The 17045-nt window shown below is 47.3% G+C and overlaps 1 protein-coding gene across 13 annotated transcripts in view; it reads left to right on the forward strand.

The window, feature by feature from the left end:
* HYDIN (HYDIN axonemal central pair apparatus protein) overlaps positions 1-17045 on the forward strand; it is a 451680-nt gene that overhangs the window by 229692 nt on the left and 204943 nt on the right. For all 13 annotated transcript variants that reach the window (XR_012664515.1, XR_012664516.1, XM_048816820.2 and 10 more), the window contains 2 exons: positions 3723-3961; positions 15752-16007. Coding sequence is in view for 11 of the 13 variants with exons in the window: in XM_048816820.2 (XP_048672777.2) it covers positions 3723-3961; positions 15752-16007 (495 nt within the window). In the remaining 2 variants the exon portion in view is untranslated. The remainder of the gene's footprint in view (positions 1-3722; positions 3962-15751; positions 16008-17045) is intronic.

Below are 17045 nucleotides of genomic sequence, written 5' to 3' on the forward strand. Positions count from 1 at the left end.
AGCTATCAAATCCCCCCTCATTCTTCTCTTCTGCAGGCTAAACAATCCCAGCTCCCTCAGCCTCTCCTCATAACTCATGTGTTCCAGACCCCTAATCATTTTTGTTGCCCTTCGCTGGACTCTCTCCAATTTATCCACATCCTTCTTGAAGTGTGGGGCCCAAAACTGGACACAGTACTCCAGATGAGGCCTCACCAATGTTGAATAGAGGGGAACGATCACGTCCCTCGATCTGCTCGCTATGCCCCTACTTATACATCCCAAAATGCCATTGGCCTTCTTGGCAACAAGGGCACACTGCTGACTCATATCCAGCTTCTCGTCCACTGTCACCCCTAGGTCCTTTTCCGCAGAACTGCTGCCTAGCCATTCGGTCCCTAGTCTGTAGCTGTGCATTGGGTTCTTCCGTCCTAAGTGCAGGACCCTGCACTTATCCTTATTGAACCTCATCAGATTTCTTTTGGCCCAATCCTCCAATTTGTCTAGGTCCTTCTGTATCCTATCCCTCCCCTCCAGCGTATCTACCACTCCTCCCAGTTTAGTATCATCCGCAAATTTGCTGAGAGTGCAATCCACACCATCCTCCAGATCATTTATGAAGATATTGAACAAAACCGGCCCCAGGACCGACCCTTGGGGCACTCCACTTGATACCGGCTGCCAACTAGACATGGAGCCATTGATCACTACCTGTTGAGCCCGACAATCTAGCCAGCTTTCTACCCACCTTGTAGTGCATTCATCCAGCCCATACTTCCTTAACTTGCTGACAAGAATACTGTGGGAGACCGTGTCAAAAGCTTTGCTAAAGTCAAGAAACAATACATCCACTGCTTTCCCTTCATCCACAGAACCAGTAATCTCATCATAGAAGGCGATTAGATTCGTCAGGCATGACCTTCCCTTGGTGAATCCATGCTGGCTGTTCCTGATCACTTTCCTCTCATGCAAGTGCTTCAGGATTGATTCTTTGAGGACCTGCTCCATGATTTTTCCAGGGACTGAGGTGAGGCTGACTGGCCTGTAGTTCCCAGGATCCTCCTTCTTCCCTTTTTTAAAGATTGGCACTACATTAGCCTTTTTCCAGTCATCCGGGACTTCCCCGGTTCGCCACGAGTTTGCAAAGATAATGGCCAATGGCTCTGCAATCACAGCCGCCAGTTCCTTCAGCACTCTCGGATGCAACTCGTCCGGCCCCATGGACTTGTGCACGTCCAGCTTTTCTAAAAAGTCCCTAACCACCTCTATCTCCAGAGAGGGCTGGCCATCTCTTCCCCATTTTGTGATGCCCAGCGTAGCAGTCTGGGAGCTGACCTTGTTAGTGAAAACAGAGGCAAAAAAAGCATTGAGTACATTAGCTTTTTCCACATCCTCTGTCACTAGTTTGCCTCCCTCATTCAGTAAGGGGCCCACACATTCCTTGGCTTTCTTCTTGTTGCCAACATACCTGAAGAAACCCTTCTTGTTACTCTTGACATCTCTGGCTAGCTGCAGCTCCAGATGCGATTTGGCCCTCCTGATAACATTCCTACATGCCCTAGCAATATTTTTATACTCTTCCCTGGTCATATGTCCAACCTTCCACTTCTTGTAAGCTTCTTTTTTATGTTTAAGATCCGCTAAGATTTCACCATTAAGCCAAGCTGGTCGCCTGCCATATTTACTATTCTTTCGACTCATCGGGATGGTTTGTCCCTGTAACCTCAACAGGGATTCCTTGAAATACAGCCAGCTCTCCTGGACTCCTTTCCCCTTCAAGTTAGTCCCCCAGGGGATCCTGGCCATCCGTTCCCTGAGGGAGTCGAAGTCTGCTTTCCTGAAGTCCAGGGTCCGTATCGTGCTGCTTACCTTTCTTCCCTTATCTAGAGGTTTATCGCAGGAGTGGGTGGGTGAGATTCTGTGGCCTGCATTGTGCAGGAGGTCAGACTAGATGATCATAATGGTCCCTTCTGACCTTAATATCTATGAATCTATGAATCCCTGACACCTGTCAGGGGTGGTCTAGATAATATTTAGTCCTGCCATGAGTGCAGGGGACTGGACTAGATGACCTCTCAAGGTTACTTCCAGTCCTATGATTCTATGATCATGTCCCCTCTCAGTCTTATCTTCTCCAGAATAAACAAACCCAGTTTTTTCAATCGTCCGTCAGAGGTCATGTTTTTTAGACCTTCAATCATTTTTGTTGCTCTTCTCTGGACTTTCTCCAGTTTGTCCACATCTTTCCTGAAATGTGGCACCCAGAACTGGACACACTTCTCCAGCTGAGGCTTAATCAGCGTCAAGTAGAGAGGAAGAATTACTTGTCGTATCTTGCTTACAACACTCCTGCTAATACATCCCAGAGTGATGTTTGCTTTTTTTTTACATTCAAACACAAGGTCCTTGAATCTGAAACAAGAGGCAGATAACACCCTGGTAGCTGTCCAAACAGCAGAGTTATGGAACACAAGATCCAAAAGCCAAAGAATAAAGAGTAGATTGTATCTAAGGGAGAGTGCAGCAGGTGCAGGAGCAAAGTGGGTCCGGTAATTAGATCTGCATCCATCCTTATCTCGACAGTGAAGCATGGCACTGGAGCTAGCCATAACAGACCACCCTCTGCTATGCTGTCTCCTCTTGCTTTGCGGTTCTATTTTAAGGATTCCTCTCCCTGAGGCTGTGGGGAACTACAAATTAAATGGATCTGACTGAGTTTATTAATTTTACCAGTGTAATGTATTTAATGTAATTTTAAAGCCCTGAGTCTGCAGTGGCTTCCACTGCTGCAAACCTGTCACAGAACTGGGGAGAGGCCCTTGCACTCAGTCAGAAACCAGCACAGCCCCAAAAGAACTTGTTCCATGGGATCATTTTCACTTTTCAGGTAAAATCTGGCTCTGCCTACTTCCTCAGACACCCTCCCCCCAGTAGCCTAAAACTGTTTGGGGAGGTTATTTGGAATCCTTTTAAATGCTCCTGCACTTTGATGTGCTGTTTTGTTTTCTGATGTATTTCTCCATTTAGTTGGCTGTCATAATGTTAGAGCTCCATGGCTGATGGACAGAAACTCAGTAGAGCTGATCTCACTTGAAGCAAACAGCATTTCAGTCCATTTTAAGCAGTGAACAAATCCCTGCTTTTCATAAAAATTCTATGTTCTCAAATATTTCCATATTGTTTCAGGTGGTTGTGAGTGGGTCCTTCTGGATCTCCTAGTCCAGGGGTGGCCAACCTGTGGCTCCGGAGACACATGTGGCTCTTCAGAAGTTAATATGCGGCTCCTTGTCTAGGCACCGACTCTTGGGCTGGAGCTACAGGCACCAACTTTCCAATGTGCCGGGGGGAGAGCTGATGGGGGGCTGCTGATGTATTACTGTGGCTCTTTGGCAATGTATATTGGTAAATTCTGGCTCCTTCTCAGGCTCAAGTTGACCACCCCTATGCTAGACCATGTTTAGTGGCCTTTCCCGCTTTCTGCATTATTCAGAGCAGTAAAACACAAATGTACAATTAAAAGATGCTGGAGATTGCGTCTTCTACCCCAGATGTCAAGATGGCTCACTGAGGGATTCTGTTGAGGACAATTAGTCTCTCTTGAAACAGGAGCCTAAGGATGATGCTGGTGGAAACAACCTGCCCGTCATTGCTTTCTCTTCCTTTTAATCATATCCTGTAGTGCCTCACAGGTACATTGAGGCCAATGGTTCTATTCTGATCTTAGCTTTTGGATCTTGTTGCAGGCTTGCAGTCACTCATTGTGGAGGATTGAGCCCAGTGAAGGTGTAGTTCCCCCGGAGGCTAAGGTATCGCTGACTCTGATTGCTAACTTGGATGACACGGTCAAATTCCAAGACAAGGTGAACTTGTTCATACAAAACAGCAATACCTACGTGATCCAAGTTCAGGCCGTTGGCATTGGCACCACGATTGTCACAGACAAACCCTTTGCTCCAGCACTCAACTTGGGACCCCATTTCAGGTAGGTCATCTCTCTGGCTCTCACCTTTTCCGATGCTCCTTCATCTCCATAGACAAATAAAGAGCCCCAGCAAGGACGTTTTTTATTATAGTCCCTTAGGACTGTAGCTACAAGGGCGATTCCCATTGACTTAAATAGGAGCCACATAACTGCATTTGAAGACATATTGTAGCCCTTTCAAACTCACTTGCCACATTAGAATGCTAACAAGATGGAATGTGGTTGACAAAATGTCACTAAGTGGAAATTGCAGAGGGTCCAGGAGGCTGAAGATTGAGAAATGATACATAAAAAAAACTTTTATTTTTTGAGCATTCGAACATTTTGCCCCTTTTTTCACCTGATGGGTGGGTCACCCCCACACTCCCCTGTAGCAGCAGTGAACCTTGATGTTGCTCTTTAGCAGTCCCTCTTCTAAATTAACAGTACTGCTTTCTTTCTACCTGCAGCAGGCTCCACATCTCAGTGCCTTGGGGGAGCAGCAAAATTTGTCTTTGTCCTTTAACCTTCCCTAGCTCACTTTTATTTCATGGGTCCCCTGCTGGAGTTCTGTCTATTAGTGTCAGGGCTGGGACGTAGGCAGTCAGGCCTAGTGGTTATCTTGTGGGGTGGGCACAGGTCCCCATTGCCAGCAGGGGTTCAGAACCAGAAGGTCAGGAACTATGAGTTAGATGCCAGGAATCAGGCTGTGTCAGGAAACCAAGTGGTTGGGATCTGGAGACAGGAGCAGGTAGTGCTGGATGTGTGGTCCAAAGCAGGGCGGAACCCAGTTAAACAGTTATATTTAGTCCTGCCATAAGTGCAGGGGACTGGACTAGATGACCTTTCAGGGTCCCTTCTAGTCCTATGATTCTATGACTTCCTGTTCCTTCTTCTGGCATAAACAGGGGAAGTAGGCCAATCAGGAGCCCCAGTCTTCCAACAGTTGGGGCCCAGAGGTGAGTTCTAAGTGAGCTGGGTTTCAAGGAGTCCCGGTTCTCCATGTCTAGATGGCAGCCGGTATCAAGTGGAGTGCCCCAAGGGTCGGTCCTGGGGCCAGTTTTGTTCAATATCTTCATAAAGGATCTGGAGGATGGCAGGGATTGCACCCTCAGCAAGTTTGCAGATGACACTAAACTGGGAGGAGTGGTAGATACGTTGGAAGGTAGGGATAGGATACAGAGGGACCTAGACAAATTAGAGGATTGGGCCAAAAGAAATCTGATGAGGTTCAACAAGGACAAGTGCACAGTCCTGAACTTAGGACAGAAGAATCCCATGCACCGCTACAGACTAGGGACCGAGTGGTGAGGCAGCAGTTCTGCAGAAAAGGACCTAGGGGTTACAGTCAACGAGAAGCTGGATATGAGTCAACAGTGTGCCCTTGTTGCCAAGAAGGCTAACAGCATTTTGGGCTGTATAAGTAGGGGCATTGCCAACAGATTGAGGGACATGATCGTTCCCCTCTATTTGACAGTGGTGAGGCCTCACCTGGAGTATTGTGTCCAGTTTTGGGCCCCACACTACAAAAAGGATGTGGAAAAATTGGAAAGAGTCCAGCGGAGGGCAACAAAAATGATTAGGGGACTGGAACACATGGCTTATGAGGAGAGGCTGAGGGAACTGGGATTGTTTAGTCTGCGGAAGAGAAGAAGGAGGGGGGATTTGATAGTTGCTTTCAACTACCTGAAAGGGGGGTTCAAAGAGGATGGATCTAGACTGTTCTCAGTGGTAGCGGAGTAAGGAGTAATGGTCTCAAGAACAAGGAGTAATGGTCTCAAGTTGCAGTGGGGGAGGTTTAGGCTGGATATTAAGAAAAACTTTTTCACTAGGAGGGTGGTGAAACACTGGAATGCGTTACCTAGGAAGGTGGTGGAATCTCCTTCCTTTGAGGTTTTTAAGATCAGGCTTGACAAAGCCCTGGCGAGGATGATTTAGTTGGGGTTGGTCCTGCTTTGAGCAGCAGGTTGGACTAGATGACCTCCTGAGGTCCCTTCCAACCCTGATATTCTATGATATGCCAGTAAGTCATCAGTGGGGGTTGGAGCGTGATGATCCCCAGGGAACCTGCAGATCCAGGTTAGAGACCTGCGAGTCATGACAGCCTCTGTTCTCATCTTTCTTCATTTCTCCCCTCCTCTTGGCTCCTCATCTTTTCCCACTGATCTCTCTTAGTTAGGGCAGAAGCTGGAAGAAAAACTTTATCTCTTGATTGGAAAAGGGAGAATGACTGCAAGGGCCTTTTCTGAAATTAGTTGGGAAAAGCAAAAGTCCACTAACACTGGATGGTGAATGGAAAGGAGTCTCAAGTGGAAGAATTTAGCTCTAAGGGTTTGAGATACAATAGTTTTCAGTCACCTACGCTAGTTTTGAGCTTTAGTTCCATTTGAGTGTAGATGTTAGGGGCTTTGTGATCCTTGGTTAACTATAAGTAAGGCTATGTTTTAGTCACGACTATTTTTAGTAAAAGTCATGGACAGGTCATGGGCAGAAAATAAAAATTCACGGCCCATGACCTGTTCATGACTTCCGCTATATACTCCTGAATAAATCTTGGACGGCGGTGGCCCTGGGGTGCCGCGAGTCCTTGGGGCAGGGAGGCTGGTGGTGAGCAGCTTGGGACCCCCGCTGGTGCTGGGGAGGCATGGGCGGCAGTGCACAGCCTAGGGTTGCCTACTTTCTAATTGCACAGAACTGAACACCCTTGCCCCGCCCCCACTTCCCTGAGGCCCTGCTCCTGCCCCGCCTCTTCTCTGAGGCCCTGCCCCCCTCCATCAAGGCCACCCTCCCTCTGTCACTCGCTCTCCCACACCCTCACTCACTTTCACTGGGTTGGGGTAGGGGATTGGGGTGTGGGATGGAGGTGAGGGCTCTGCGCTGCTTCCCGGGCTGGGGCCTGGGGCTTTCCTAGGCCAGAGCTCCCCTGCGCCAAACTACGTCCTCTATTCAGGTCTCTGCAGCCAGGTCCCTCCCTCTCAGAGCTTGAGAGAGACTGTTCTTCTGCTCCTGGCTTCCCTGGCTGTTATAAGGCCTGCTGGGTCTGTTTGGGGAGTGGCCCCCAGCTGCGGCTGCTCTGCTAATCAACCCAGCTCTTCCCCTGCCCCAGCCCTCTCCCAGGACTATCTTAAACCCCTCTGGGCCTGAGCGGGTGTCCACCCTGCTACACTGTGGCTTCTGTGATCTCTAGGACAAACTTGCGGCCTTAACTATAAGCTCCATAAACGCTTGGGTTTGTTCACCACTGTTTCCATGGTTATTCCTGGTGGTTGATCAGACATGTTCTGATGGCCAGATTGGATGCATCGTGGTAAGATGTTGCCAGCATTACTCAATTCATGTTCTTCTGACAATCTTTTTCCTCCTATCTGTTAGCCGACGGCCAAGGATGTTTGGTGAGGTGCCAGCTATGCCCGTTTATACCATCTGTGACTTTAACCGCTAGGACGCACTGTCCCTTCGCGGCGGGCAGCCCGGGCTAGGCTGACGGATGCCCCAAGGTCCTAACCACCCGTGACTTTAACTGCTAGAGCTCAGAGCTCCTTCGCAGCGGGCAGTCAATACTGACTGACAGGTGCCCCAATGGCAGCACTAAGAGCCTCTCCACACCCGTGACTTTAACTGCTAGAGCTCAGAGCTCCTTCGCAGCGGGCAGCCAGGATTGACTGACAGGTGCCCCAAGAGTTTGCCCCGTGGAGGCGGCACAACTCAACGCTAGGCTCTTAGTACTCTCACCTAATGGCCAGGCTTTAGAGCCAAAACGGCTGAGGTTCTTTAATTGTGTTGGCTGCTTTACAGTAAACCAGAGAAAACAAGTCAGGCTTATGCACAAATGGTTACCAAAATGTATTAAGCTAGATTCTAATCATGTGGTTACAAAATTGCTAGTGCCTACTTATTTAAATGTAGAGATGTTACACACACAAACAAGTTACAAAATTGAAGCCACAATCCCAAAGAAAGAAAACAAAGTACAGAGCTCTATTTCAAAATATGTGTACACTAAAGATAGGAGATCAGGTGTGGGTGCTTCTTACCCTCCTTGCATCTCTCGATTCCAGCGGTGCCAAGCCAGGATCGGTCACTCAATTCCGCGGAAAGACGAATAAGGGACAAGGCGTAGGGACCCTCTTAGCTGCAGAAGCCTTGGGAGGCTGTCACTTATCTGACCAGCAGATAGATAGTGAAAAGCACTCAAAAATCATAGTGCTGTAGGTCCCCTACTTATACCTCTGTACTCCTTTATTCTCTTTCTCCTTTCTTATGCCAAATTGAGGCTGGTCTGTCTGGGTGACGCCAGCTTTCGCAAGAGTAGTTTACACTTGCAAGGGAGAGAAACAATAAGTTTCGACTACTGGACATTTCTTTTATCAGGGTAAATATTTTCCCACCTAGGATGTTGGTGTGTGTGCATCACGCTATTTAGTAGGGGCTAAGAGCCATGTCTGTCAGAGGGCCTCTGCCTGCTGTGAGCTTAATCGTTGTATCTGCTCCCAGAGGCACATTGTAGCAGCACACCTGTGCTTTCACAGCTTCAAAGGCTGTGCTGGAATATATGTTAAGTGCCCTGTTCCGGCTTCCTCCTGTGTTTCCAGCAATGCTGGTCTGAGGGGGGGGGGGGGGGGGGGCTGGCTGTCTGGCTACACTATCCTGCACCATCTTCCTGGGGTTAAGCCCCCATTGCAACTAGCTGCAAAACTGCAGCTAAAAAAAGTGAAATGGGGCATAGATAGCAAGATGACTTTGTCTTTTACCAAACCAGAAATTAGGCATCTGTACAGAACTTGATTTAAAGTTCAGATCTGTCATTGCACAAGGTGATGTATTTCACACAGCCATTGTATGCTTCAAATGCATTTTTAACATTTTCTTTCACAGATTAACTTGGAATATGGTGTAAACTCTGGTTTTGTATTTCGCCAGGTGTGTTATACTCACTTTTCACTGGCTGCATATTCTTTATGTCCAAAACAAGACAGTCACTGTGCCACGAATAATTCCTCTGCCTCAGTATACAGTGAAATAATTACTACCTTGCACTCGATGTTTCTGTACATAATGGAGTCAATGTCTCATTGAATATTCATTTCATGTTAGCTCTGGCTCATAGAATCATAGAATCATAGAATATCAGGGTTGGAAGGGACCTCAGGAGGTCATCTAGTCCAACCCCCTGCTCAAAGCAGGACCAATCCCCAATTAAATCATCCCAGCCAGGGCTTTGTCAAGTCTGACTTTAAAAACTTCTAAGGAAGGAGATTCTACCACCTCCCTAGGTAACGCATTCCAGTGTTTCACCACCCTCTTAGTGAAAAAGTTTTTCCTAATATCCAATCTAAACCTCCCCCACTGCAGCTTGAGACCATTACTCCTCGTTCTGTCATCTGCTACCATTGAGAACAGTCTAGAGCCATCCTCTTTGGAACCCCCTTTCAGGTAGTTGAAAGCAGCTATCAAATCCCCCCTCATTCTTCTCTTCTGCAGACTAAACAATCCCAGTTCCCTCAGCCTCTCTTCATAAGTCATGTGTTGCCCTTTGAGGGACTCTCTCCAATTTCTCCACATCCTTCTTGTAGTGTGGGGCCCAAAACTGGACACAGTACTCCAGATGAGGCTTCACCAACGTCGAATAGAGGGGAACGATCACGTCCCTCGATCTGCTCGCTATGCCCCTACTTATACATCCCAAAATGCCGTTGGCCTTCTTGGCAACAAGGGCACACTGCTGACTCATATCCAGCTTCTCGTCCACTGTCACCCTTAGGTCCTTTTCCGCAGAACTGCTGCCTAGCCATTCGGTCCCTAGTCTGTAGCTGTGCATTGGGTTCTTCCATCCTAAGTGCAGGACCCTGCACTTATCCTTATTGAACCTCATCAGATTTCTTTTGGCCCAATCCTCCAGTTTGTCTAGGTCCCTCTGTATCCTATCCCTGCCCTCTAGCGTATCTACCACTGCTCCCACTTTAGTATCATCCGCAAATTTGCTGAGAGTGCAATCCACACCATCCTCCAGATCATTTATGAAGATATTGAACAAAACCGGCCCCAGGACCGACCCCTGGGGCACTCCACTTGACACCGGCTGCCAACTAGACATGGAGCCATTGATCACTACCCGTTCAGCCCGACAATCTAGCCAACTTTCTACCCACCTTATAGTGCATTCATCCAGCCCATACTTCTTTAACTTGCTGACAAGAATACTGTGGGAGACCGTGTCAAAAGCTTTGCTAAAGTCAAGAAACAATACATCCACTGCTTTCCCTTCATCCACAGAACCAGTAATCTCATCATAGAAGGCGATTAGATTAGTCAGGCATGACCTTCCCTTGGTGAATCCATGCTGACTGTTCCTGATCACTTTCTTCTCATGTAAGTGCTTCAGGATTGTTTCCTTGAGGACCTGCTCCATGATTTTTCCAGGGACTGAGGTGAGGCTGACTGGCCTGTAGTTCCCAGGATCCTCCTTCTTCCCTTTTTTAAAGATTGGCACTACATTAGCCTTTTTCCAGTCATCTGGGACTTCCTCCGTTCACCACGAGTTTTCAAAGATAATGGCCAATGGCTCTGCAATCACAGCCGCCAATTCCTTTAGCACTCTCGGATGCAACTCGTCTGGCCCCATGGACTTGTGCACGTCCAGCTTTTCTAAATAGTCCCTAACCACCTCTTTCTCCACAGGGGGCTGGCCATCTACTCCCCATGTTGTGATGCCCAGCGCAGCAGTCTGGGAGCTGTCCTTGTTAGTGAAGACAGGCAAAAAAAGCATTGAGCACATTAGCTTTTTCCACATCCTCTGTCACTAGGTTGCCTCCCTCATTCAGTAAGGGGCCCACACTTTCCTTGGCTTTCTTCTTGTTGCCAACATACCTGAAGAAACCCTTCTTGTTATTCTTGACATCTCTTGCTAGCTGCAGCTCCAGGTGCGATTTGGCCCTCCTGATTTCATTCCTACATGCCTGAGCAATATTTTTATACTCTTCCCTGGTCATATGTCCAACCTTCCACTTCTTGTGAGCTTCTTTTTTATGTTTAAGATCCGCTAGGATTTCACCGTTGAGCCAAGCTGGTCGTCTGCCATATTTACTATTCTTTCGACTCATCGGGATGGTTTGTCCCTGTAACCTCAACAGGGATTCCTTGAAATACTGCCAACTCTCCTGGACTCCTTTCCCCTTCATGTTAGTCCCCCAGGGGATCCTACCCATCAGTTCCCTGAGGGAGTCGAAGTCTGCTTTCCTGAAGTCCAGGGTCCGTATCCTGCTGCTTACCTTTCTTCCCTGTGTCAGGATCCTGAACTCAACCAACTCATGGTCACTGCTTCCCAGATTCCCGTCCACTTTTGCTTCCCTCACTAATTCTTCCCAGTTTGTGAGCAGCAGGTCAAGAAAAGCTCCCCCCCTAGTTGGCTCCTCTAGCACTTGTGCCAGGAAATTGTCCCCTACGCTTTCCAAAAACTTCCTGGATTGTCTATGCACTGCTGTATTGCTCTCCCAGCAGATATCAGGAAAATTAAAGTCACCCATGAGAACCAGGGCTTGCGATCTAGTAGCTTCTGCGAGTTGCCGGAAGAAAGCTTCATCCACCTCATCCCCCTGGTCATAGAATCATAGAATCATAGAATCATAGAATATAAGGGTTGGAAGGGACCCCAGAAGGTCATCTAGTCCAACCCCCTGCTCGAAGCAGGACCAATTCCCAGTTAAATCATCCCAGCCAGGGCTTTGTCAAGCCTGACCTTAAAAACCTCTAAGGAAGGAGATTCTACCACCTCCCTAGGTAACGCATTCCAGTGTTTCACCACCCTCTTAGTGAAAAAGTTTTTCCTAATATCCAATCTAAACCTCCCCCACTGCAGCTTGAGACCATTACTCCTCGTTCTGTCATCTGCTACCATTGAGAACAGTCTAGAGCCATCCTCTTTGGAACCCCCTTTCAGGTAGTTGAAAGCAGCTATCAAATCCCCCCTCATTCTTCTCTTCTGCAGGCTAAACAATCCCAGCTCCCTCAGCCTCTCCTCATAACTCATGTGTTCCAGACCCCTAATCATTTTTGTTGCCCTTCGCTGGACTCTCTCCAATTTATCCACATCCTTCTTGAAGTGTGGGGCCCAAAACTGGACACAGTACTCCAGATGAGGCCTCACCAATGTCGAATAGAGGGGAACGATCACGTCCCTCGATCTGCTCGCTATGCCCCTACTTATACATTGGTCCAGTGGTCTATAGCAGACTCCCACCACTACATCACTCTTGTTGCTCACGCTTCTAAACTTAATGCAGAGACACTCAGGTTTTTCAGCAGTTTCGTACCGGAGCTCTGAGCAGTCATACTGCTCCCTTACATACAGTGCTACTCCCCCACCTTTTCTGCCCTGCCTGTCCTTCCTGAACAGTTTATAACCATCCATGACAGTACTCCAGTCATGTGAGTTATCCCACCAAGTCTCTGTTATTCCAATCACATAATAATTCCTTGACATCACCAGGACCTCCAGTTCTCCCTGCTTGTTTCCAAGGCTTTGTGCATTCGTATATAAGCACTTGAGATAACCTGCTGATCGCCCCTCATTCTCAGTATGAGGCAGGAGCCCTCCCCTCACAGAATCATAGAATATCAGGATTGGAAAGGATCTCGGGAATATCACAGGCTCATAGAATCATAGAATATCAGGGTTGGAAGGGATCTCAGGAGGTCATCTAGTCCAACCCCCTGCTCAAAGCAGGACTGATCCCCAACTAAATCATCTCAGCCAGGGCTTTCTCAAGCCTGACCTTAAAAACTTCTAAGGAAGGAGATTCCACCACCTCCCTAGGTAACGCATTCCAGTGCTTCACCACCCTCCTAGTGAAAAAGTTTTTCCTAATATGCAACCTAAACCTCCCCCGCTGCAACTTGAGACCATTACTCCTTGTTCTGTCATCTGCTACCACTGAGAACAGTCTAGATCCATCCTCTTTGGAACCCCCTTTCAGGTAGTTGAAAGCAGCTATCAAATCCCCCCTCATTCTTCTCTTCCGTAGACTAAACATCCCCAGTTCCCTCAGCCTGTCCTCATAAGTCATGTGTTCCAGTCCCCTCATCATTTTTGTTGCCCTCCGCTGGGCTCTTTCTAATTTTTCCACATCCTTCTTGTAGTGTGGGGCCCAAAACTGGACACAGTATTCCAGATGAGGCCTCACCAGTCTCGAATAGAGGGGAACTATCACGTCCCTCGATCTGCTGGCAATGCCCCTACTTATACATCCCAAAATGCTAGGGTTATTTAGCCCTGAGGTCACTCCAGTCTAACAGCAGACGGTGCCCGGCCCTGTTCTCACTGTAGTTAATGGGAAAACTATAGACTCTGTCTAGTTTTTGTAGCACACCTACCACCATCTTATCAGAATCTCTTCAGTGGGAACAGACCCGCAGAGCCCTATCCTGCCAGGTGGTGAGCACCTCCTGAGTAAAGGCACTCAGCTTCTATCTGTAGCAGGCCATTAATCTGTAGCAGTTGAAGAAAAGGGCAACAGTCTACCCAGATGGTCAAATACGAATGCACACTGTGTTTTCTAATTGCAATGAAAGAGGATCTCTTTAGCAGCAAAAAAAAAAAAAAAGCTTTAGTTTCTCTAGTTAATGGAGTTGCAGGATGCAGGCCACCCGGTGCCCTTTCTTTCCTTTAGTCTGAAATCCCTGGAGGTCATGCATGAATCCAGTTATCGCAGCCAGTTCCCGCAGGGAGGCTCGGGGGGTTGTCAAGCTCCATTGGCTTGGCAGCACAGAGATCTGAACAGGATTCTGTCCCTTCGGGGTCATGTTGGGAAAGGGTCAATATCTCCCCTCCAGTCCTCCAAGGTTTATTTTGTAAAATGTAGATGGATATTTATTTAGCTACACTGCAGCTGGGAGCTGTCTACAATCTGATTGATCTAGCACAGTAAAAACAGCAGTCTGGCCACAGTGGCTTGAGCTAGCTGCTCCTCCCGGGCAGGATTGTATTCATGTGCCTAGCCCAAGCCACCACCTGTGCCCAGTGGCTACACTGAAGGGAAGTTGTAACAGATAACGGGGCTGGGTACTTGCTTGCCTCTTCTGCCATGGCCAGTACAAACCAGCTCACTTTGTGGGACTTGGGACTAGCTTTGCACAGATCCATAGAGGATATTAAAAAGATAAAGGTAAGGAGAAGCATGATTACTGCAAATGCTGAGATTTGGTCATTCCTGTTTCATTCTTTATTGCAGCTTGTTAGGTAGCCAGCTGCGGGAGGCTCTGCATAAACTGAGGGCCATTTGACACAGAGTGGCTCTTTAAAAAGTACATTGTGTTAGCCATCGCTTCAAGCCACACAAGTCGCTTTGGATGTCACAACATGGCATTCTGTTAAGAGTTAGCTTTAATGCCGTGGATGCAGTTGAATAGCTGCGTTCCAGCAATCATCGAATCATAGGGTTAGAAGGGACTGCAAGGGTCATCTCATCTAACCCCCTGCCAAGATGCAGGATTTGTTGGGTCTAAACCATCCTTTTGAAAACCTCCAGTGAAGAAGCTTCCACAACCTCCCTAGTCATCTGTTCCACTGGCCTACTGCTCTTACAGATAGGAAGCTTTTCCTGAGATTTAATCTAAATCTGCTGTGCTGTAGTTTGAACCCATCCATTCTTGTCCTGCCCTCTGGAGCAAGAGAGAACAATGTTTATCCATCTTTTTATGGCAGCCTTTCAAATATTTAAAGACCATTATCATGTCCTTCCTCAATCTCCTCTTTTCCAAACTAAACATACCCTGTTCCTTCAGCCTTTGCTCACAGGACTTGCATTCCATCCCTTTAAGCATCATTGTCGCTCACTTCTGGATCCTTTCCAGTTTCTCCACATCCTTTCTATACACTGGTGACCAAAACTGGACACAGTCCTCCAGCTGAGGCCTAGCCAGTGCTGAGTAGTGTGGTACTATCACTTCCCATGACTTGCATGTTATGCCTCTGTTAATGCAACCAAAATTGCATTTGCTTTTTTTGCCACAGCATCACATTGCTGACTCATGTTGATTGTGATCCACCACAACTCCCAGATCTTTCTCAGCAGTGCTGCTGCCAAGCCAGTTATCCCCCGTTCTGTATTTGTGCATTTGGTTTTTCTTCCCTAAATGTAGAACCTTACATTTGTCTTTGTTGAATTTCATTTTGTTGTCTATAGCCCAGTTCTCCAAATTATCAAGATCCCTCTGAATTTTAGCTTTATCTTCCAAAGTACTGGCAACTCCCCCTTCCACCCCCTCCCAGCTTTGTGTCATCTGCACATTTGATCAGTATGCTCTCTATTCCTACATGCTGGTCATTAATACAGATGTTAAACAACTGGACCCAGCACAGAACCCTGTGGAACCCCACTTGAGACTTCCCTCCAACCCAACATCATTCCATTAATAGTTACTCTTTGTTTGTGTTTTTTTAACCAATTATGTATCCACTTAATGTGAGTTCCGCCAAACCCGCATTTCTCCAGCTCACTTATCAGAATGTCATGTGGGACTGTGTCAAAAGCCTTGCTGAAGTCCAGGTATATTATCTCCACCGCATTCCTCCTATCTACCAAACCAGTTACCCTGTCAAAGAAGGAAATCCAGCTGGTTTGGCATGATTTGTTCTTGATAAATCTGAGCTGGCTGCTAGTGATCACCCCTTCGTCCCCCCACTGTTGGCAAATGGAATGCTTTATACATTGCTCTAGAAGCTTCCCAGTTAAATAAATGACTTTTTGCTCTCTCTTGGTAGAGACACCCCACCATCAGTAACCTTTTCCATCTGCCTCCATTCTGCTGTTCTAGTCTGGATCCCTGCTGCTATCGCTTCAAGATAACCAACCGTGGACGACGAACCCATCAGCTCTACTGGATGACAGAAGGTTTCCCTCCATTTCGCCCGCGTAACCGTTTCCCTGCTATTAGTAATGCCAAGGGCAAGAATTCCTCCCAGAGACCAGAGACCCCCTCTCCAGTGTTTAAGCTTCATCCATTAAGGATGGAGCTGATCCCAGGCAAGACCATGGATATGATGCTGGAAGGCTCCTCTGACACCCCTAAGGTAAAGGACTGCAAGAGCTGCAGAGTTTCAATTAGGTTGTTGCAACTGGTATTTCTTAGCTGGTCCCTTGACATTTATCTTAGAAAATGATCAATGTCTTGCAAGAATTGCTGTAATGCCACAAGTTACCATGGTAGCACCAGTTGCTTTTCTTGCTTGAGCACTATTAGTCGCTAAGGCTTTTCTTGTTACTATAGCTACCATAAACCCAACATTCAAATGCCAAAATACCAGCTGACTTCTGGGGCAAGCAGCAAGTTACAGGGAGTCATGTGTTGAGGCAGAAGGGAAGCTGAAGAAATAATATAGCAGTGTCTGGAGAGATTAGGATCACGGGCAGAAAGTAATTAGAAAAATGCAAGGTAATATAATGGGAGAGGGGAATAATCCAAAACACAGCTATGTAATGGGAGGGAGTAACCTCCAACATAGTCATTACTTATATTTATAAAGAAATAAAAAAATGTCCATTTAACATGCTGTGTCCTGTTGGGAAATGTTAGACCTAATGCATTGTTTTTAAAGAACACAGAGTGATATCTTCCACTCTAAGAGGCTGTTCCCACTGATCATTATATTTGACAGCTCATTTCTCATCAATATTTTCCATTCCAGTATGCCCTAGCCCTTATGTCCCAGGGACAGCATGGGACATCAAGTATAGCACTGCTACATGCTATGAAAGGCACCAAACCCAGGCTCCAACAGGCTAATGGGGGGAAATCAGGAATGCTGAAAGTGACTTAGGTGTGATAATGGACAACAAAGTCCAGGGCTGTGTGTATGCACATTACAGCACAGGGACCTAATCAGCCCTTTCCACTGACCCCCACACTCCCCTTTCCTTTCTTGAGTGAAAGGGAGCCTGCCCCATCGGTGTGAGGTTTGGGAAGGACTCAGAAGTGGGTGTGAAGCTTCCTCCTTTCCTCCCCTTAGCCCAATGGAAGTCCTTCTGCAGGGTTCTGGTTTAACAGGCAGGGAGGGAGAAGAGAGGAGTTGCCAGTCAAGCTGTTCTGGATCCTTCTGCTTCAGAACTGC

The sequence above is a fragment of the Caretta caretta genome, chromosome 12 (assembly GCF_965140235.1).
Source record: "Caretta caretta isolate rCarCar2 chromosome 12, rCarCar1.hap1, whole genome shotgun sequence".
Lineage (NCBI taxonomy): Eukaryota > Metazoa > Chordata > Testudines > Cheloniidae > Caretta > Caretta caretta.